A 22,107-nucleotide genomic window follows, 5' to 3' on the forward strand; every position below is an offset into this window, starting at 1 on the left:
TTTACCTTATGCCTAGAGATACTGAAGGAAAACAGCAGTGGTCTGTCTGAATATTCAGTGATTAGGGTGAAGGGTTCAGAAGAACAGGCTTTCAAACAGGTGTTTAAAAAGTCAGCCAATGCCCTTTCAGGAGCAAACCAAAATAATGAACATTCCTTGTCCTTGTCACACTTATTCAACACAAGCTTGGAACCTGCTGTATTCTCACAGGTATTATGCAGAGACTCCCTTGCATCTGGCAGATAGCTGGATTGGGGAAAAAGTCTGAGTCCTGCTTTGTCTTCGCAGAGACAGTGACAGGTGTTTGTTTGTGATACGCTGTGGGACACAGGCTGTGTGTGTGTCTCTCTCTTCTTACTGGTGGTGCTAAATCTGGGTCAAAGGAGCAGCCTGTATCCAAACACCCTGCCACCGGCACTGACGGCAGCCCAGCCTATGAGAAGCAGCTCTTCGAGCACCTTGAAGGAAGCAGCCTGACTCTCTTGACAAGTGTGGATCACCTCTGGGAGGGATCTGCAGGTTGGTTGCCACCCCAGGACTGGTTGCATTGCATAGGAGGAAGTACCTTTTGCTTTCAAGCCAGGACTCTTTGGGCACTTATGCTTTTTTAGGTGTGGTGCTCACCTGGGTATTCATCCCTGCCTACAGTGTTTCAAAGAGAGACTTTGTCTCAATAATGCCATACTAGGTAGGCCCAGCCAGTTCCTAGGAGCACAGGGCATGCTTACTGCTTGTGTGTGTGTGGTAGAATGCACACACATGCATATGCACATCTGTGTGTATTGCAATGAAGATTTAAGAAAACAACACCCTGCAGAATGACAGTAAAGGTTATTCATAATCAAAATTGTATAATCTGATCAAGAAAATTTAGTTCTATATTCTGAAAAGAGGAAAAATTACCATTATGCTGTGAAGGACCTGATAACTTCCTTCTATACCCACTTCTTTCTGCTCAGCTGGAGTTGCACATGTACATTCCCTGTGAGTTTGCAGCCAGCCAGTGAAATCTCCACTGAGGGTCCCTGCACAGGTACATGAATGCAAGAGAGCTCTCCAATGTGTTAGGAAATATGTAAGTGTTAGTAAACATGTACTTCTGCAAATGTTTATGGAAACTTATTATTATGTTGTAAAACATGGTAACATGTTTCTATAGCTCAATTTCAATCTAAGACATCCTTCACTCTCTCTCCACCTTCTCCTTCTCAGACAGATTTATCTTGATGGATTGAAGACATGCAGGGATGCTTACTGGTGCAGTTCCTGCATCTTGGTTGCAGATAGTAACTTTCACCTTTTGTGCTGATTCCTAACAAGTCCCTCAAGAGATGATTGGATACTTTAGCATCTGAACATTCTTAGAACAAGAATGGTATCAAGTAATTCAAATGTAGATAAAATACACCTGTTTGGAAAAAAAAAAAAAAGGCAGAGAAGACTTTGTTAAATGAAAAGTACTGAAAGCATGTATATGTTAATACACTGTGCTGGGAAAATTTTCAAAATGCAGCATAAACAGCTTACTCAGCACCAAGGTACTCTGCTTGGAAGTCTATTTTTTTCCTTCTCATGTTCAACAGTTGATTAGTGCTGTCACCACCACTTTTCTGTTCTCTTCCCCTGATGCAATTTGCAGGGATAACCACCATCTCTAGCTCAATTCATGTTGCCTGGAAGTGGAAACCAAATGCTTTTGTTGATGAGAACCTGCTGAAAATGGATTATTGCAAAGAGAATGAACATAGCACCCTAAGTAAGAAGGTATGGATATAGAATCATTTATCCATGGCTGTGTCTTTTTTTGTTTTATTTGCAGCAAAGAGTGACTATAGTTCCCCTCGGGGCCATATCAGCAGTGGCTGGTGAGGTCCTGGAGAGTCCTCTTGTGCCTGGTGAGCGAACTCACCTTCAGTGTCTCAACAAGAGACTGCTCTTTATTAACTGATAGAACTTTTTACTAACTATGAAATCTAAATGCTTTGAAATTCTAATTCAGTGTTTGAGAGTGCTTTGGGGAGGAAATTATTAACTCTTTGGTGCTCTCTGCTCCTTACACTAAGGATTTAAGTGTGGGATATTGTCTAACAGTATGTGTGCTTGGCAGATTGACAGATAAACTCCTGTGGCTGTGCTCCTTTGTCTTATCCTAACATGCTGAATCCCATTGTGATAATGGTTTCTGGTTTGAAATGGTCTTCCTGTGTACCTCTGAAAGGTTTCTTCTAGACCTGCTGCAAAATGGACCTCAACAAAGACAGGAAAAAGAAGAATGGAGAAGTTCTGTTGGCTGGTTTTCACAAGAATGAAAGGTTGGTGAATAAGGCCCAAGACACTGGAAGGAAAAAAAGATGTGAGGTAAGTGTATCAGACATACATCGTTCCTTAGCCAGCAAATAGTGGTGCTCCACAGGGGTTTACGTCAAACACCATAGAGAGCAACACATAGCATGGTGACTTATGAGGTCCTAAAGTTTGGTTTATATTCTCACCCAGCTGACCTATCTCCCTGCCCTATCTAGCGTGGAATGAGGCAGCTTCCTCTGAAAATGCATATCCTGCCTCCTAGCGAGGAAGTGCTTGTACCATTTCCAAACCAGACAGACAATTTAAGCCTCATCTCGATTCCTGTCCAAAACTAAAGCATACACTAACAGTAAGGTTCAAATTTATCAACTGAAAAGGAGCTTTACAGACCTGCATAAACGAAGGAGTCACTCCATGCTGCCTGCAGAGCATTGCATGTGTTTCCTTAATTATAGGGTGCTCTTGGTTCTACCTTTTGTTAGGCTCTTCAAAATCAGATGACACAGACATGTCCTGTCCTCTGGGCTAGGTGGCTGTCTTGGTCTTTCAATATAGAAGGTCAGTGTCCCCCTCTCACCACCTGCTCTGTACCCTAGCCAGCAAGAAGGCAGATCTGCAATGTACCTGAGCCCTGAAGGATGGGATGGGATGTGGTGCTGTGCTGCAGGCAGCAATGTTCCTGCAAAGCAGCAGCTCTGCACCATAAGCCATGCTACCTGTGCATGGGCAGGGATATCTGTTGTACAGTCCCAGCAGTGCAACTGGATGTTTGGCCTTTCGCTGAGGTCTCATTCCTTAGTGCTCCTGCTGCTTGAGAGCTCTGAAAATGCTTTCCGTCCATTCAACTCTCTGATTCCATTCCACTGCTCTCATTTTGCTAGGGAGCAATGAAACACAACAGGCCCTAATAATACCAAGTTCAGTCAAAGGATCCAACCCAGACCTCCAGTGATCTTCCAAGCAGCTGCTGCCTTCTTAGTGACCTGTGCCAAGTTAGGTCTTGTCTCACTATTATCCGAGCAGCTGCTTAGTGCCATCATCAGGGAGGGGACATCTCTCCACATCCCAGCTGGCCTGGCAACATCACCTGTATGATCATATAGTCCAGAAAAAACATCTTTGCTTGTGCCTTTGAGCCCTGTGGTCATCTACAGGTGCAAGAGCCCCATTGCTTCCCTAGGTAATCTCAGAAAAAGTGCAACCCTCAGTACCCATGGAGAGGCACCTCTTATGAATTATATATTCAGACTTGAGGAAGGACTTGGCTCAGGCTATACATTCTTTTATAGTCTCATCACCAAGACAAGTGTGTCATTCCAGGGTTAAGCCCTGAGACCCTCCAGTGTACAGTCACGGGCCTTCAGCACCTGTGGTGCCTGGGGCGACTACTTGCTGCTGGCCAGGGGCAAGTTGAATGCAGGCAACTCCCAACTGTTGTTATTGCCAGTTTTGCCTGGTGTAATCCTGTTTTGCTGTGGTTTTTTTTTTTTTGTTTGTTTGTTTGTTTTTTTAAATCAGGCTTGCCTCAGGGCCAGCAGGCACTGCATGGCTTATGGAAATTCTGCAAAAGCAGAAGATTCCAGCCCCTTGTTTCCAAAACGAACACAACATTTACCCCTGTTTTTCACTCCTGCTTTTACAGTGACATAACGAAGATGCTCCGCGCCGCCGCCGCCGCTCACGGAGAGCGCTTGTGCTCTTCGGCGCTTCGCTGAAAGTTTGTGAGTGCCCCCACGCCGAGCAAAGGCTCCCGTCTGGCCCCTCTCCTCACGGAGCTCGCACGGGGTCCCACCGCCGCTTCCAGCCGGAGCTTCCCCCGGAACTGACCCGGGCTGCAGCAGCCTGAGGGGTCCAGCTACATCCCAGCCGCCTCCTCCCCCTTCCAACCCTCCATCCTCAGGGGCCGACCTCTAAGCAGCCTCTTCTCACGACGGCATCTAAGTCTGTTGTCGCCTTTACGAAACAGAGAATGACTCCTGGACTTGTTGGTGTTCCACGGCTCCTGGGATAATGAGGCTGACAGTGGTTCCTAACAACGGGTAGTGCCACCCCTCTGATCGGTGTCACCAGCTGAGCAGATATAAAAGAGAGGATGCTTGCTGTCTGTGGGGAGCTGTTGGTGTGCCCTCTCCTGGTTGCTGAGCAGACAAGCTGTTTGGCATTTACTGATTATCTGCTACCTTACAATTCCAGCTTGGACAGGCAATCTTCACAATTCCAGTTAAAAAATACTTCTGCTGGCGGTGACTAGTCATGAATTCGTCTTGCCTAAACAACAGAGCTGAGAGCCACTTTAGAGCATCAGAGGAGCATGAACTGGAGACAGTGGGGAAGAAAGCTTGGGACAATCCTGTTTACAATGGCTCTCCTTCTACCTCCTTGAAGATTCAAACCATCTACAACCCCAAGTCTACCCTGGAAAATCCCTATGAGAACTTTGAAGAGGTTAGGGATCCACTGCCCTACCAGGAAGAACAGAGCAAAGCTGTGGATGGGAAGACAAGTCCTTTCCTCAAGTGCTTCTTCTACGTCTTCAGAGGCATAAGAGGTAAAGCTCTGACATCGCACTAGAAAGGATTTATTAGCCCTCAGAAAGAACAATTGTATGGGGGGATGAGAGAAGGGATGCAGAAGGTAGAAACCTCATAGTATCTGCGTAGCCTAGGGCCCTGCTCAGCATACAGTAGCATTACTCCAGAGATCATGTCTGGCTGACCTGGAAGGAGCATTCTCATTCCGTGTGCCTGGCTATAGCTTCACAGTTTGTCCTGTTACCTTTACTACAAGGTAGTCGGAGACTAAGTGATGTGCTCAGGGTTTTGCAGTGAATCTGAGCTTTGGACAGAGCTGAGATATTCAGAATCCCCAGGAGTCATCACTGTGGTGATGAGACCATTCTGTCTATGTGTGCATTTTCTAGACAGTGGTCTGGCCCCTGTGTTACAGTAACTTAAGAACTGATAGAAATATCTACCAGAGAAAATCTAGGACTGAAATGCAGGGGATTACAGGAATGTATCAAACAATGCTTTTCTTGAAGACAGCTGAAAGAAAGAGGTGCTGTTTTCCAGTTTAAAAAGCAAAGGGAAATGAAATATTATGTAGACTTAATCAGAGACAATCAAAACTCTGGGAGCAAGATAAGTCTCCTGTAAGTATATAGTCCTGGGCAAGAGCATTATTTGAACAGTTTCTTATAGAAGCATAAAATCCTAATATTGTAAAAACAGGGAAGGTAGACCAAGAAACTGTTTCTTGTGAAAATTACATTTTCTTGCCAGTGTAGCTTTTCTTGTTTTCTTCCTGACTTGGAATGTAAGAACCTTTCTCAGAGCTGTACCCTCTAACAGTACATGTGAGTACTATACTAACAGTATAGCTTGGTCCTGATTTGCACAACCCCTCTATGATCAATACTTATTTGTCATTGTCATTACAGTCTAACACTATCTATTCACATGCAGTCAGAGCTGAGGCTTTAGAGGTTTCTCCTGGCTGAGGAACGGTGCTGGGTGGGCTTGGTGGGTAATTACAGATTTCCTAAAGAAATAGCTGAAAACAAACCTCAAGTGATATAGTATTACAATTTCTGGATGCAATCTGAAAGGGTACTGTACCAGCCTCATGGTCCTTCAGGTATCATTTTGGGCAACTCTCTGAACCAAGTTTTCAGGGATATTTGAGTGTCCCTGAATTTAGATGTTTCAAGTACACTTCTGTTCTCAAAGCAAAGAAAGTCTGTGCCTCTGCTTCAAACATATAGAAAGTAAGGTTTCTCTGCCTCATGGGGAAAAAAACCAAACCAAACCTGTTAAAAGATTGTGATGTAGTCATATCTGAGGATGAAGGTTGTCATTTAAATATGATCTTAACGGATGGGTGAGTTGTTTCCACTTGTTTTTCTGCATTGTGGAGATTCCTGTAGACGACAGGACACTTTCTCCTTCACAGCAGTTAATCCAGATCTTCTTCAGGCTGTTATTTCTGTTGCTGGTCTGGATTGTCCAGAACAGGCTACTAGTTGTCTGCCCAGGAGTGATGGCAGATTCTGGAACAGTCATTATGGTAGTTGATGGTGCAAAAAGCTCTCTGATCTGCTGAGATGCCAAAGACCTGTCAAAATGACAGGAGTAAATGCACACAGACCACTAGATCACTTTTGCTTGCTCCAGAGAAACAGAAGCGGTTTCTTATCTGCAAGAACTGACTTCAAATGTGTGGCCTTTGATCAGCTTTGATCCTGGCTCCCAGGAAGATGATTGCTGCATACTACTGGGGATAGGTATCAGGGCTGAGCTCTCTAGGAGCTGCAGAAAGCAGCAACACTATGGATATTATCGACATGGCTTCTATCACTAGGCTTTCAATTGGAAGTTCTTATGCCTTTCAACTTCAGGAGCATTCCAGAAATCACAACAAAAAGCCATTTCAAAAAGAACAAACAAATACACTAATGGTATCAGGCGGTTCATCAAACCCAAAATATCAAGGCTTCTTTTAAAGGAAGTGTTTCTCTCTTATTGATCAATCCTGGTGACATTTAATGAGTTGCTTTGACTGTAGAAAGAAATAGGATCTCTAGCTGTTGCAATTGGCATAAGTGTATTGGATTCAGCACAGCTCCATTGATAGATGTCCTAAAGCCAATTTGGCTCTAAATTTTATGCTGAAAATACTGAGTTGTGTTATGTGTGCGAGTCTTATGACCTACAAGAAAACTGCAAGAGTTTTTAGGTAAGCAAGGGACCTAATGGTTCAACGTGCACTGAAAGGACTAGTATCTGTAAAGCTAACATCAGATGCAGTTCTGCTACAGAAGTCCTAACAGAAGGTCAGCTGTTGGCACATGGGTGACTGAGTTGAAGTTTTATAGTTTCAAGAGACCTTGTGGCAAATCTCTGCAAAGAGTAAGCTGAAAAACAGTCAGAAAAAGATCAGTCCGTAATGAGCTCAAACAGAAAATTGGAGAGTGATTTAGCAAAAATAAAAAGCCAATATATTATAGTTTTGGTCGACCCCAAATCTTTTATTCATGCTGGAATTGTTCTAGTTCTTCTTAGGGGTTATTTAACACATTTTTATAGGTCTTAGTCAAGTTTTGAAATGAAAAGTGGTTTGTCCCTAAAAAGTGACAAAAATTAAAATCCCAGCGGAGTTCTTTGAGAACAGGACTTCAGCTCCTCACATGGCCCTTGAGAATGGCCATCAAAACTCAACAGTCTCTTCTTTATACCCAACAGGTCTGTGGGGCACTACACTGACTGAGAACACAGCTGAAAACAGAGAGCTTTATGTGAAGACCACACTGCGAGAGCTGCTAGTCTATGTTGTGTTCTTGGTGGACATCTGTCTACGTAAGTAGCTGTCATGTCTCACAGGCATCCTTTCTGTGTGCAGTGTGAGGGGAATAATGTGAGATTTTATTATTAGTCTTCCTTGCTCTGCTGTAAATGTTAAATTTATTGTATGTGCATTCACTGCAGTAGGAGGTTGTGTTATTAACCTATAGAATAGGTTAATAACTCTACACAGAAGTAAAATTACTGACCATCGCTAATTGATAATGGTTAGATTTAAGCAGTATTTTCTGATTCATATTATCAGTTCTAGCCATTGACACCACAGTCCTAGGAGAATCTGCTCAAGGTTTTTAATTAGTTTCACAGTAAATATTCAAGACCCAGAGAGCAGCTCCAGAAACTTCCTGGCATCAAAGATACAGAGGTCAGAGAGATTTTCCCCTCTGAGACTGCAGGGGTGGCTGTGGTGATAAAGCAGATAGCAGCTCTCACTGTTGTTCTTGGGTGAATTTAATGTGTCCCTGTACTGAATGCTAATGCTAATTGACTTTGTGTAGACAGAACAATGGCTGTTTGGTTTTGGGAAGGTTCATTCATTATCACAAATGAACACCAGTGGCAAGGGATAGTGAAGAGGGTTATATTTCATGGACCCTATGGCAGGAGAGATTGACAGACAATAGCAACCTAAGTTATTATCACACTGGCCCAGGGAGACAGTGCTTCAGTCACTCTTCCTAAAGAAGCAAGAGGTGCACACAGATGTACATGTTGTCACACACTGACTCATCCAGAAGGTGGGGGGGGATTGTGTCTTGAACGTCAGCTGCTTTATTTTCCTGCTGTGCTTTCAAGAGCAGAACATGTTCTTAGTGATCACTATGATGGATGTTTTTCTGAAGGAAGAGGAGCACTGGAGAGTTGAAACAACATGCTCGTGGAAGTTAGAGCCTGCTACTGTTGGGGTTTCTTGGTAGATGAGAACTTACCTGGAGCTTTCCACTTGGAAAAACAGGGTGGTCTCTGTACCTTCACAGCTTCACATCAGAAGGTCAAAATACAGAACATGGGCTTTGTTCTGAGAAAGAAAATTTCCCTCAGAAATTTTGTCTGAGAACCAAAATCATTACCTGGGATGTTCAGTTGCATCATCCAATGGTATTATCTCTCTACTAACCTCTTACAGTCTGTCAGTCTGACAGTTTAAATTCTGCAACATGCAACAAGTAAATTTGTAAATCCCTAAGAAAGCAAAAGGTCCTAAGATTTCTTCTCCCATGCCTTGCTCAGCTTACCTGTGAAAGTACAAGCTTTATATATATTTATTTATATATATATATATATAATATATATATATTTATTTATATATATATAATATATATATATAATATATATATATTTATATATATTCACATAAAGTGAATATATAAATATATTTATATCAGGCTCCTATATTCAGGTATAAGGAAGGACCCTTCTCTTATCTCTTCTCTTAGTGACATATGGAATGACAAGTTCCAATGCCTATTACTACACCAAAGTGATGTCTGAGCTCTTTCTGCAGACCTCTTCAGATGGTCGTGTCTCCTTCCAGTCCATCGGAAGCATGGCTGACTTCTGGGTGGTGAGTACAAATCTAGCTCAGCATGGGGAACCCTGTAAATCTCAGCTAGACTGGGACATTCAGTTCCCTCTGAATTTGCTACCTAGTGATTTCAGCAAGGCATTTTATTGCCACAAGCTTTTACCAGCTACTAGCAATAGTTGCAATAGCATTTGCGTGCAAAATACTCACTGACTTAAAATATCACTTATCCCTCTGAGCACTGTGGCCAGAATACTGGCTAGGATAAGTGTTGTGTGTGCCCAGAAGAGTCCATTTCCCAGTAATTTACCAGCTGAACAGGCAGGACATAACAAAAAAATTAAAGTGATCTGAGCATCTATTCATTGCACAGATGGAAAGAACTGATCCAGAGAGGCCAAGTGATTTACTTCATGTTTCCATGTGGTACAAGTGGCTTTGAATCCTACAGCCCCATGTCTTCATGCTGGTGTCTTAGTAATAGGCTTTTGTCCATTTTCATGGCAATTTGGGAACAGCATACTTAACCTGCCTGTAATTCATGCCTGGGCTTGTCTGATTTTTAGATTCTTTATGAAGAAGCTGGATTAAAATTTGCACTGACTTTTATTAAAGAGAATAAAAAAAGGGAAAGATGTCTAGGGTCTAACATATTTCTGTCAAAGAACTGGTGAAGGAATAATGAGAGCCACAGTGAAGGCCATTGAGTTATTGCAACCACTTATCTCTGACAGACAGAAATTGTTCATCAATTATGTTTTTCTTTTTCTATCATATTAAAACACTACAGCAAACAATGGCACTATTGATTCTCCCCTGGTGTTTCCAGGATACTGGCACATGCTCTTTTCATAATTCACAACTGGTGCCAAGGCAATTCCTTGAGACTTGTGCTGACTGAAATGGAAGAGACAAAGAGACTTGCAGAGCTCTTGTCTCTTTTATGAGCCCAGGAAGGTGCAGCGACTGTACAACAGGCCTGTGAGAAACCAACAACGACCCTGCTGCCCAGCGTCCCTCCTCTATTAGCAGTCCTGGTCTTTCCCCTCCTTAACATACATCCAACAAAGACACTACCTTTGTCTTGGGGAGCAGAGAGGGGCAGGTCACGTCTTACTATCTCAATCCCAGGCTAAGAAAATTCCCTCTGTGTGAACTACAAAGCAGTTGTTCTCCTCTCCCTCCTTGCAGTATGCACAAGGTCCCCTTCTGGATAATCTTTACTGGACAAAGTGGTACAACAACGAGTCCCTGACAGCACACAGCACCCAGTCGTACATTTATTACGAGAATCTGCTGCTGGGTGTCCCACGCATGAGACAACTGAAGGTGAAGAACAATTCCTGTGTGGTCCATGATGACTTCAAGGAGGAAATCTCAGGCTGCTATGATGTATACTCAGAAGACAAGGAGGAAAGGGGCTCCTTTGGGCTCATCAATGGAACAGCGTAAGTACATCTAATCCAAATTAGTCTCTTCTAGTTAAAACAAGATCTGCTAAGCTGCAGGATGCTGAGGGTGAGTTTCTCACATAAGGCTGGAACTCCCCTTGCAGTCAGAGGCAGCAAGTCCTTTTCGTCTATCAATAAGGTCGAGTGTCTCTTTGAGGAAAAGCACAACAGAATGAGTGGCAAAGTGGGACCTGTTGGGAAAGCCGTGAAAAATCCAGTGGAAAATTAGGTAGAAATTGTTGCCTGTCTTTAAGAGTGTGAAGCTAAATAAAGACCTCTGGGACCAGATCCATCAAAAGGAGGATACTATTTGCTTTCCTCTGGGATTTCAGGAGCCAAAGAGAAGAAAGTACATTTCTCTATAATAATGTGAGGTAGCTTCAGTTTAATAACTCTTTACTTGCTGCATGAGTCTTGATCTGTGAACAAGAAATTATTGTTCATAAGGAAATATAAGTGCAAGAGTGTTCTAAGCAGATGGTTGTGTGCAATGTGATAGAAGGCAATAGAGCAGATCCTGGGAGCAACCTCCATGAAAACAAGACTGACCTAGCCAACGGATCTCAGAATTTTCCCTCCATAATATTGCAAGTCATGTGTCACTGCTGGGAAGCACTAGACTAGAAAACTAACAACAATGAAGAACTCATTAGGAATTAAGTACCAATTCTTTAATTAAAAACTGTTCTGTCCCTTGAAGATATAGTCTAATTTTCCAGGCTACAAGGTCATATCCAAGCCTGGGGTGGTGAAGCCTTTGCTTATGGTTTGTCTGTTGCAGATGGAGTTACCATTCTGAGGAGGAGCTGGGTGGTTCATCTCACTGGGGAAGACTAACCAGTTACAGTGGGGGAGGATACTACATAGACCTCAAGTTGACCAGAGAAGAGAGTGCTGAAGCCCTGCAAGTCTTGAAGGAGAAGCTGTGGCTGGATCGGGGAACACGAGTTGTCTTCATTGATTTCTCTGTGTATAATGCAAATATCAATCTGTTCTGTGTTCTGAGGTGAGCTGAGTCCAGCTGAAAATTCTTCAGCCTCTTGCATCTTCCTCAGTGCCATGGTTTCTCAAAATGCAAATACTTTATTAAGGTCTACCAGTGGGGTAGGTCTGAGTGGTGTCAGTAGAAATTGTATGGATTAGTAAGAAGTCTTGGTCTTCCTGACATAACCAGTCACACTTCTCTTTATCTTTCACCCTTTCCTGTCACAGGCAGTGAAGCAGCAGAGATATGGCTGTGTACACACATGCACAACTCTTCCACTCATGGTCTGATGGATAGATCATGCTCAAGTTTGCTGCCTCTCAAAATAATCCCAGAGCCTCCATCCTCTTGTTTGTAATTATCAGTTTTCTTGTCCCCTTCAAGGTTAGTTGTGGAGTTTCCAGCCACTGGTGGTGCCATTCCTTCCTGGCAAATCCGGACAGTCAAACTTATACGATATGTCAGTGCATGGGACTTCTTCATTGTTGCCTGTGAAATTGTATTCTGTGTCTTCATCTTCTACTACGTGGTGGAGGAGACTTTGGAGCTGCGTATCCACAAGCTTCAGTACTTCACCAGCATCTGGAACATCCTGGATGTTGTTGTCATTCTGGTGAGGACTCTTACACATGTTTTGGGGGGAGTAATTGCAGAGAGGTATAAGAGCCAAAATAAATGAAAGAATGTGGGAACTAGTCCAGATAGGACAAGAGCTGGCAGAGGTTTTGCTTTAATACTAAAATGAACTAGCAGAATTAATGGATATATGCTCTTCTGTCAACTGTTAGGAGAAAATACTTTCTTTAGAGATGCCCTAGAGACTGTGAAACCAGGGCATCATTCAGCGCACCAAGACCTTATTTCCATCCCCCACCAGTAGACTGCAGCTGTGAACTGCTATATCAAGGAGTTCTGTGACACTTTAATTTCTGAGGAATGCATAGGTACAGTGGTCACTGCAGACTATTCCTCCTCCTCTTTGCAGCTCTCCATTGTCGCCATTGGATTTCACATCTTTCGCACCATTGAGGTGAACAGGCTGCTGGGAGAGTTGCTGAAACACCCCAACACCTACGCAGATTTTGAGTTCTTGGCATTCTGGCAGACGCAGTACAACAATATGAATGCAGTCAACTTATTCTTTGCCTGGATCAAGGTATTGTAGTGGGTCTGGGAGGTGCCAGGTCTCCAGTCAGACCTCTTCCTCTAGATAATTTGGGGGTTGTCTCTTCCATCCCTCTGAGTAAATGAGTGTAACAGCTATACAGCTGAGGATTTTCCTCAAAGTCATATGCTCTGTTTTGCAGTAAATCTGGACAACTTTTCACCCTGCATTCTGAAGCCAGTTATTGGGAGATAACATCCAGGGCGATGAGCTCAGACATTGTGGTATAAAAGTGGTTTTAGAAAATGCTGAGTACAATGTAACTTTGTCTATCCTGTACTATTTTAGTATTCTGGAGGATAATCTTGTAAACCATGCTTTCCTTTCATGATGATCCCTCAAGAACTGGAAATTACTCGTGTTGGCGTGGACTTTGCATTTCAACCAAAGCGTCTTGGCGTGGTGGAAAGCCACTCTCTATTTGGGGCTCCTTGTTAGCTTTAAGAAATTTGTCCTTCTAGCAGTCCCTGTTTGTATTTTCCTTTGACACAGGGAACAAAGCCATATGTTTATGACCTCTAGGAGGATGGTGGCACACTCAGGACAAATATCCTGAACACTAAGCTGCTATTCCTCTACCCCAACTTTCTTCTCAGTACTTTGGTACTATAGTGAACCTCTTGTCAGTAAGCATGCACATACCTGAGAGAGACTGACCTAGCTGATGGTTTGGCCTAACTTTTTCCCCATTCTTTCATCCTGCAGATATTCAAGTACATTAGCTTTAACAAAACAATGACCCAGCTCTCCTCCACGCTGGCACGTTGCGCCAAGGACATCCTGGGCTTTGCCATTATGTTCTTCATTGTCTTCTTTGCCTATGCCCAGCTGGGTTACCTTCTTTTTGGGACACAAGTGGAAAACTTCAGTACCTTTGTTAAATGCATGTAAGTGTATAAGATAGAACCATGTTTCCATAATTTTATCAAAAGAATTTCACCCTTCCCTACAGATACAAATCTGAATGTCAATCAGACACCTGTTGTATCTCATTGTAATAAAGTCACAACAGTTAGTAAGTCACTCATAGTCCTCTGGTTGTGACATCTTCATGGACAAAAGAACACAGTGAGAAAATTGAGGGTAACAGACAGATTTCTGGTTCTTGGGGTTTATTGCTAAGGATGAGTAGCTGAACCTACACTCTGACTGAGTGGCTTAGACCCTGCTCTGGCTTGTTCTTATGCCCATCTGGGCTGCAGACAGGTTCAGGTTCACCTCAGGACTGTTTGAGGTTGTAGGATAAATCCATGTGCCTTTGTGTGATCTCAGGCTCTTTCTTTCCTCCAGCTTCACCCAGTTTCGGATCATTCTCGGTGATTTTGACTACAATTCCATTGACAATGCCAACAGGGTCCTTGGGCCTATTTACTTTGTCACCTATGTGTTCTTTGTTTTCTTTGTGCTCCTGGTAAGCAAGAAAGTACTCCTTGTCCCAGTATTGACAGCAGTGTTTGAGAGACCCCTCCTGACAATCCCTGAGTTAGGTGCAGCGCTAATGCTTAGAGGGAAAGGGAGTTTGTTACAGAAGCTTTGCAGTGCGAATAGACGACAGTAGGCAAAGAGTGTGTTATTACAGTTGGGGATTTGATTATCAGGGTGACTTAGAGCCATATTCACATGTTTTAAGGTGAAGACTAAATCTGACTGGAAAAACCACTAATGTGTCAGCTGAATTCAAGGGGATCAGATCAGCTGTTCTGTAAAAGGCAGTGAAAAAACCATGGGGGAGAGTCTCTGGCTTCCTAGGTAACGAATGCAGAGGGATGCTCATAACATCCAGGTTAAACAGCCAGTGTCAGGAATCCAAATGTAACTTAAGATTTTTCAAAAAAAGCTATCCAAGGTAGTATTCGAGCTGGTAACAAATACCTGCAATCACTGCTTTCACTGCAAAAACATGAGAAAACACAGTGTGGCTGAAAGGGGCCTTCTCTTCACCCAGTTTAATTTGCCCAAGAGAGACTCTATGGGGAAATAGCTCCTTGTTTAACTAAGTCCCGCCTCTTGCTGCTTCAGGCAAGATGTCTTATGCATATTCACCTCTCTTCTTCCCCTTTTTCTAGAACATGTTTCTGGCCATCATCAATGACACCTACTCAGAAGTCAAGGAAGAGCTTTCAAGCCAGAAGGATGAGCTGCAGCTTTCTGACATCTTGAAGCAGGTGATGAATAGTGAAAGCCACGCTACTTTCTAGCTAAATCATGAAGCATTTTTTGGAAGTCCCTGAACTAAGTGGAATTTACTAGAGAGAAACAGTGGTTGCCAACTCCAGATCGATCTTCTTTGTGTGCAGAGGAGTCACAGTTCCTTTCTGGAATAAATCAAGCTCCCAGATTCTTTAGCAATGAGAAGATGAAAAAGCAGAGGTTGGGGGAATCTTCTTACTTGATGTAGTGTTTCTGAGAGACTTTTCTTCCCAGGATGGTCTCTAAACAAAGTCCTTTCAAGTCCTTGATAGATTGTACTTTGATCAATAACACGGCAGGTCCTACTTTGCTAAGCTGAGCATGTTACAGTGGTGCAAATGTAGTGGGTTACATCTGGATTTCCCATGGGCGAATTCCAGAAAAGTTCCTGGAAGGTCACAACTCTGCTGTGGGAGCAATATTCTGCAAAGAACAGTATTTGAGACATTATCTTAAACAGCTGATGGACTGAGAGATCAGATAAAAGAAGAATTGTGAGAAGAAAAGCAGAGGACTAGCATGTTGCTGTCACTTTGAAAGTGTGATCCTAGTTTAGAGATGAGGTTCATTCAGCAGTGTTGTATTTTTGCTTGTGGAAAACTTAAAAACTTCCTGTATTACTTAGTGTAGGCTCACCTGTGCTCTGCTCTACTTTTGACTGTTCTGTCTGCGTGATTCTGTGTCTGTTCGCACCTTTTTGCACCTTTGGTAACAGAGCTACAACCGGACACTCATGAGGCTGAAGCTGAAGAAGGAGCGGATTTCTGATGTGCAGAAAGCACTGCAGAATGGAACAAAAGAACTAGACTTTGAAGACTTCAAGAACAGCTTGAAGGAGTAAGTGAGTCAGCTTGAGGGATGCCCACTTAGCTCTTTCTGTTGGTAACACGGGTAATCTAGATTCTCTGGTTTTCAAGACTGGGAGAGCAGTTAGCTCAGATCTGGGCAATTTAAGACTCAAAAAAAAAATAGTTATCTTTCCCTGCATGTTTAATCTGCTGATCTAAATAGGTTTGTGTTACTATCTCTTGCCCATTTGGGGTGTTGAGGTTTGTCACTGGCAGGAGGAAACAATACACTGATTTCAAAAGCGGTGTTCCCACACTGTTAGAGCTTAACAGTGTAATTCTGTGCTTTGAGTTTTCCTTCTATTCTTTTTCAGACTGGGCCATGCAGAGCATGAAATCACAGCAGCTTTCTGCACATTTGACAAAGATGGCAACCACATCCTTGATGAAGAGGAGCAACAGCAGATGAAGCATGACCTCGAGGCAAAAAGGGTAAAAAAGGGCAAGGAAAGAAATCTTCTGTTTGGTAGAGTTCACTCCAAAGTGTTCCCAGGAATCTTTTTGGGTTTGTGGTATAAACTAAGCAGGCAACTCAAATACAGTTCCAACTGTGCCTGGATAACAGCTGAGTATATCACTGCCTGTGATGCTGTGTGTTATTCACAGTAAAGCTGACACAGAGTTAGTATCCAGCTTTGCAGGAGTTTCTTTATCTTCCAGGTTGCTCTGAATACAGAGATTGAAAATTTGGGGAAATCCTATGGTGACAACAACCTGGATGAGAATCTGATCTACAGAGAAGCAAGGAATAACCACGCCAATAAAGCCAGCTGGGTCTCCAAAGAAGAGTTCCAAGTGTATGTTTCTGCTGTCAGTAGTTTCAACCCTCTGCAAATGAGGAGTCTGATTCCTTTCTGCTTCCTTCCCTGATGTAACTCTTTACAGTGGTGTTGAGCAGTTTCAGTAAGATCTTGTCTCTTTTATCTTACACATGCATAAATAAGAAGGTCAGGAGATAACTGGGACAATTCTAGTAATTTAGTTTGCCTGTTCGTATAAAAAATTAAGACATTTTGCTTTCTGCCTCTTGAATAACCTCTGCAGCTGTCAGCTGGCCACAGGCAATATGCCATCATATTTCAGATCAGAAGGTGGCCCAGATAACTGGGCCAAGGGAAGCTGATACCTTTACAGAAGATCCTGTGGGAATAAATATCCTTGATTTATAGCCTAGCTGGCCTTTATCGTCCAGGTCCAAGAATAACACTTGGCTGTTTCTTCCACAGCAGCGCATGGGATAAATACAGCACAGAGAATCAGGAGATCCTGATTCTGCTACTGAGAAACACTGAGCAAACCACATAGGGCCATATCAAAGGAGAGGCAGGTGCAATACTTAATAATGGAATTATACTGTGTCTGAACTGTGATCCAAAGTGGCTGGGATCCATCCTAAGCAGAATCACTAATTACAGATGAAAACACAGTACAGCAGGAAGTTATGCCTTCAGTGGGTATGAATCAATTATCTGATAGGGAGCATTCACTCCTGTTTGAGGTCTAGCCCATTGTCTGTGAGATATCTCCTGCAAATCCTACAAATCATCACAAGAAAAGGCCTACAAATGCTCTCTGTGTCTCCCCCAGCCTGCTGCAGCGTGTACTGCAGCTGGAACTGTCCATAAACAGCGTTGGCTCCAAGATTGATGCAGTGGTGAGCAAGCTCGATGTGCCAGAAAGAAACAAGCTGAAGAGGAAGGACCTGGTGGGCAAACCACTGGATGATGTTAGTAAGGTTGGTAGCCCTCCAGCATGCACCTGAACCTGCTTCACATTAGGTCTTCACACGGCCCTGCTCTGTGAAAGGACCTGGTATTATCTTTGCTTTTCCAATCCACATTGACATAAGAGAGAAAGGGTTGGCCAGGGTCAGCATTCTGTATGATCAAGCCTTTTCTGTTCAAGAAAAGTAACACTTTGCTTTTATGTCCCCTCAGTTAACCATTGTATCTTTAAACACACCTTCTGGCTCCTTTGAGGCCAAGCTCAATCCTGTGGCAGTGGATGCAATTCACTGACAATTCAGTTGCTTTGTAACTGCTTATCCTCAGACATTAAAAGAAAAATTATCAGATGGTCCTTTCCAGCAAGAACAGCTCGTGACAGTGTTGTGGACTGTGATCTTAACAACACCTTGCCTGTGGATTATTTATAAGACATATGTGATGGAAGACTGTTAGCGGTGTGCTTACAGCATCTCGCTGCAGAATTGTGAGTTTTGCCAAAGACTGCCTATATCCAGTCATCCAGTGTATTTTGGGTCTTCAGCTTTAAAGTCAAAGGCAGCAAGGCATGTGGGAATCATGTCATTACTTCATGCTTTTATGGCCTTAATAATGAGAATAGCCAAATGGCACAAAGTGACCTAGCTGAGTAAGAAAGAAGCCTTCCTTTTACAGGGTAGTCTTGTGATCACTTCCTGTTTGAAAGAGTGTCTTGAAAGGTCCAACTTCTCATGTGAATGTACCTGAAAGCTTATTTGAGCAGTTGTTTGCAGATTTGCTTTGCCATAGCATTTCTGTGAATGTTCTTGTAGAGGGTGAAAAGGGATGAATCTTTCCTTGTTTGTTTAATGCTTGAATGTGCATTCATCACTGTACTGCAGTAAACAGTATATTAGATCTTTTATGGACAGGCAGGATTGTACTAATTTCTGAAAGAATGTGGGAGGATATTTAAGTATCATGCACACCTTGCCTCTCTCCTGGAGTGTCGCTGAAGTTCTTGATACCTTTCTTCTGGTTCACAGGAGGAAGAAGCCAGTCAGGAAGAGCTGCACTCCCAGAGCCTAGACCAACTGCAGAAGGAAGAAGCAGAAAGCTGGGGGATGGAACATGTCCAGAGAAACAACCTGAGTGGTAACTCTTCCCAAAACGGTGTCTACCACATCTTGCCCCGGTCAAATGTGCTGGGCTCACAGGTGTCCAAGAACATCATCCAGCCATAGCTGGATGTGCACTTCTAGCAGCCAAGTGCTCTCACTCTGGCTCCCACGGTACTAAGTCACTGTCAGTTGTTCTCCCACTGTTAGGATAATCCAGACAGCTGGACATAGACACCACTGTTGTCAGAAACTGTTGATGTGAAAAATCAGGGCTGCTCTTTTTCAATGTAATGATGTATAATGTCAAAGAGTAGAACTTCTGCCCTCTCTCCCCTCAGTATCTCTGGAGGAGGTGGAATTTGGAACCAGGTGATGTATGAGGTTTCTGCCTCTCTACAAGCTGACACAAAGTCTCTTATCTATCCTTTCCTAAAAAGCAGGAACCCCAGAACTCTGAACATTTCTGTCCAGAGTGGTGTATTGCAACTTGTTCCCAACACATGCAATTGTCTGCAGAAAACAGATGTGATTATAACGTAAAGAAACAGAATATAATCATTAGAGTGAAATGGAAAGAAGAAATTTAGTTGTGTCTACCTGATTACAGACAGTTTTGTTCTGCTGTAGCTTGTCTCCAGATTACCTTGGTAACCTTTCTGTATCTTAGATTTAGATGTTGAGGGAAGAGGATACTAACACCTAACTTCAGACAACTACAATGAGAATTGACTGACAGTGTAATTGGGAGGAAATCTGAAATACTCTAAACTGAGAAGCAGTTGTTACTGGTAAAGTCTTAGGTCTGAGTGTTAGGGAACAAACTTCTGGTTATATGGTCTCTAACACAGCTGTTGACCCTCTATCATTTATTTTCACACTCCTTAAATTGCATCTCAAGGTTCTTTAAAAAACTATGAATTTATGAAACAAATTTATGAAGTTGCGATCTTTCTTGATTTTGCCAAGGAAACAATTTGCAGATGGGGGTGCTGACACCATTTCAGTTGAAGAATATTGTGAAAATGAGATGTGTCAGTTTTTCAACCACATATTTCTTTTCCAGGCATTTCTCCCTTTGCTGAGATTTCTCTTTCCTTGTAACTGGTGCAGGCTATTGCTGCTATTACAGGGTCAGTGTAAATGTACTCCAAATATCTTCATCGCTGGTATTCCACAGTAGTTCACCTCAAATAGGCTCTGTAGGCTTAAAGCCAATAGAAATGTGAGTAGTACCAGACAACTGCTAACAGTTCTCATTAGTGCTACACTGTTTAGCATGCTATGCAGTGCAGTGATAAGTTTAGTGTGGACCTTGTGCAGGGGCATTTTGTATTGCCACCTTTTTTAAGATGTGTGTGTCACTGCATTCTGTGGAAAGCCTCTCCGGCAATATCTGATGGACCTCAGGATCAGCCCTGTCCACAGATGGCCCAGGCACCAGGGCTGTCACAGCTACAAGATATCACTGATAAATTAAAGCAGAGGGTCTTTCAGCTGCAAGGACCTAGCAGGAGCTGTGAGGAGGAGCTTGTCACCCAGCCCACAGTGAGCTTAGATTTTGGACAGGAGCTGTGGGCACAGTAACTGGAGGCTCTCACAATTCACTTCCCATCAGCTGATCCTGCTGTTGGGAACAAGACTTGCCTGGGAGACATTGCCATAATTCTTGACTCCCATTTCTGCTGAATTCAGAATTGAGCAAGAGCTTCCTACCTTCAGCTTTTCCAGCTGAACTTGTAACAATGGTGTTGCTTACTTCCTCCTGCTCTCTGCATTGAAGCTATTATCTTACTCAGAAGAAAACAGCCTCTGTCAGGAGAACTTCCTGAAATGGGTTTTCTTTCTTTTTTTTTTTTTTTTTTTCCTAAATTTTAATTAAACAAGAAATCTATATGCTAAATTGTAATTGAACAGAGGAGCTATGTGCTCTGTAATGGGCTTGAAGAGTGCACACAGCCCCCCCTTGCAGTTAACTAATCAGGTCCTTTGTATGTTGAAAGACACAGACCCTGTTTTAGATCCTGGATCAATATCAGTCTATGATTACCAAGGCATAATTGCAAAATCAAAAATGTAAGCTCTTTCTTTGAGGTCTCTGAAGGAATGCCTTTTCCACAGACTCAAAATATTGGGTGAGGTTCTGAGTCTCTGTTACTGCATAGATATGAAATACTTGGGATGCCGATCTGTGAAGAACTAAGTCTAACACCATGGGAGAAATCCAAGAAGCAACTGTCTGCTTGAGGTGTTTGATCCTGTGCTAATGGAGTCAGTGGAAGATATATTGCTAGCTGAGGCTTAGCTTCTGAACAGAGCAATAATTACCATGAATGCAACAGGATCCTGAATTTATGTCCTGCCAAGAAAATTAAGGTAAAAATTATCATCTCTAAGGCCTGGCTTTATAAAGCCTCAGATTTCTCACAGGAAGAATGTTGTTTGGTTGTTCTGCTCAACAGAACAACCTTCTGCAGAGAAGGTGGTACAGGACCTCCCTCTCTGCATTGCCCAGTGTTTCTGTTCCCCTCTTCAGCTGTACCAAACACCCACAGGACCAGCCCCACCGATAACTTGCCCACTGAGGCAGGGATACTGCAGCCACTGCAGAACAGTGAAAGAGCCTGTCACTAGGCACGGGAAGGCAACCTCCACCACCCTGCTCCTTTCTGCATAGGGACCCCCATAAGTGTCAGGGAAAGTGGGGGAAGCACAGAGAACAATGGTGTGATAGCTGGACTCAGATCCATGGGACAGTAACCAACAGCCTCAGGCAACCAGCTCACAGGCACTGTGGTCTGCTCTTTAGGGCATCAGGAGAAATAAAATGGTCATGTTTGCGCTGCAGGGCTTGTTCTTGCCCAAAACTTGGGAAGCCAGCTTTCCCCTGCAAAGGGAGGGCATGGGAGTCTTCACAGGGCCACTGCAGCTGGGAGAGATGCCTGCCCCTCACTTTGCCTCTCTGTAGTAAACACAGGAGACTGTAGCCAGAGCTTAGACTCTAGACCAGCTTGCCAGGACTCCCCCCTTCCCACTGGCAAGAACAGCCTGGCAGCCTCCTCTCCTCTGGGCTTAGGGGGCAGTAGTCAGCCTGCCATGTTGAGGAGCCCTAAACCAGCTCTGGCTGGGATCAGACAAGAACTGCAGGCTCCCGTGGTCTCCCGGGTCAGCTCCTTTCCCACTTTCTGGCAGAAAGACCACTCCCTTCACCCTGTGCTGTGATTTTGGTGGTGCCAGTGCTGCTCAGTGTAAAACAACTTCTGTCACTGGCATGTGCCTGTGACTGCATTGATGTCTTCTCTCTTGCATGTACCTCTCCATGTAACTGCCTTGTCTGTTGTGTGTCCACATTGTCATGTGTATGATGTGTCCTAGAGTAGGGCAAGGAAATTACTTGTTCTCAGCAAGAGCTTGTGTGTAACTGTCAATTGTGTCTTCAAGCTGGTTAAGAAATA

The 22,107-nt window shown here is 43.4% G+C and overlaps 1 protein-coding gene across 1 annotated transcript; it reads left to right on the forward strand.

Moving 5' to 3' along the window:
* Positions 1–689: 689 nt before the first annotated feature.
* On the forward strand, positions 690–20,656 carry PKD2L1 (polycystin 2 like 1, transient receptor potential cation channel). Its single transcript, XM_064662746.1, has 16 exons — positions 690–2,358; positions 3,950–4,855; positions 7,548–7,661; positions 9,104–9,231; positions 10,384–10,640; positions 11,425–11,649; positions 12,013–12,241; positions 12,614–12,784; positions 13,499–13,680; positions 14,084–14,204; positions 14,860–14,958; positions 15,699–15,820; positions 16,146–16,263; positions 16,492–16,628; positions 17,419–17,566; positions 18,581–20,656. Exons 2-16 carry the CDS (start codon positions 4,561–4,563, stop codon positions 18,776–18,778), a joined length of 2,544 nt encoding a protein of 847 aa, XP_064518816.1. The 5' UTR covers positions 690–2,358; positions 3,950–4,560; the 3' UTR covers positions 18,779–20,656.
* Positions 20,657–22,107: the final 1,451 nt, after the last annotated feature.

This window comes from Pseudopipra pipra, chromosome 8 (genome assembly GCF_036250125.1).
Source record: "Pseudopipra pipra isolate bDixPip1 chromosome 8, bDixPip1.hap1, whole genome shotgun sequence".
Taxonomy (NCBI): domain Eukaryota; kingdom Metazoa; phylum Chordata; class Aves; order Passeriformes; family Pipridae; genus Pseudopipra; species Pseudopipra pipra.

Coding starts and splice junctions, on each gene's coding strand:
- PKD2L1 (XM_064662746.1), top strand. CDS start 4,561: ATGAATTCGTCTTGCCTAAACAACAGAGCTGAGAGCCACTTTAGAGCA. Junction 11,650..12,012: donor AATCTGTTCTGTGTTCTGAG/GTGAGCTGAGTC, acceptor GTCCCCTTCAAG/GTTAGTTGTGGAGTTTCCAG. Junction 12,785..13,498: donor TATTCTTTGCCTGGATCAAG/GTATTGTAGTGG, acceptor TTCATCCTGCAG/ATATTCAAGTACATTAGCTT.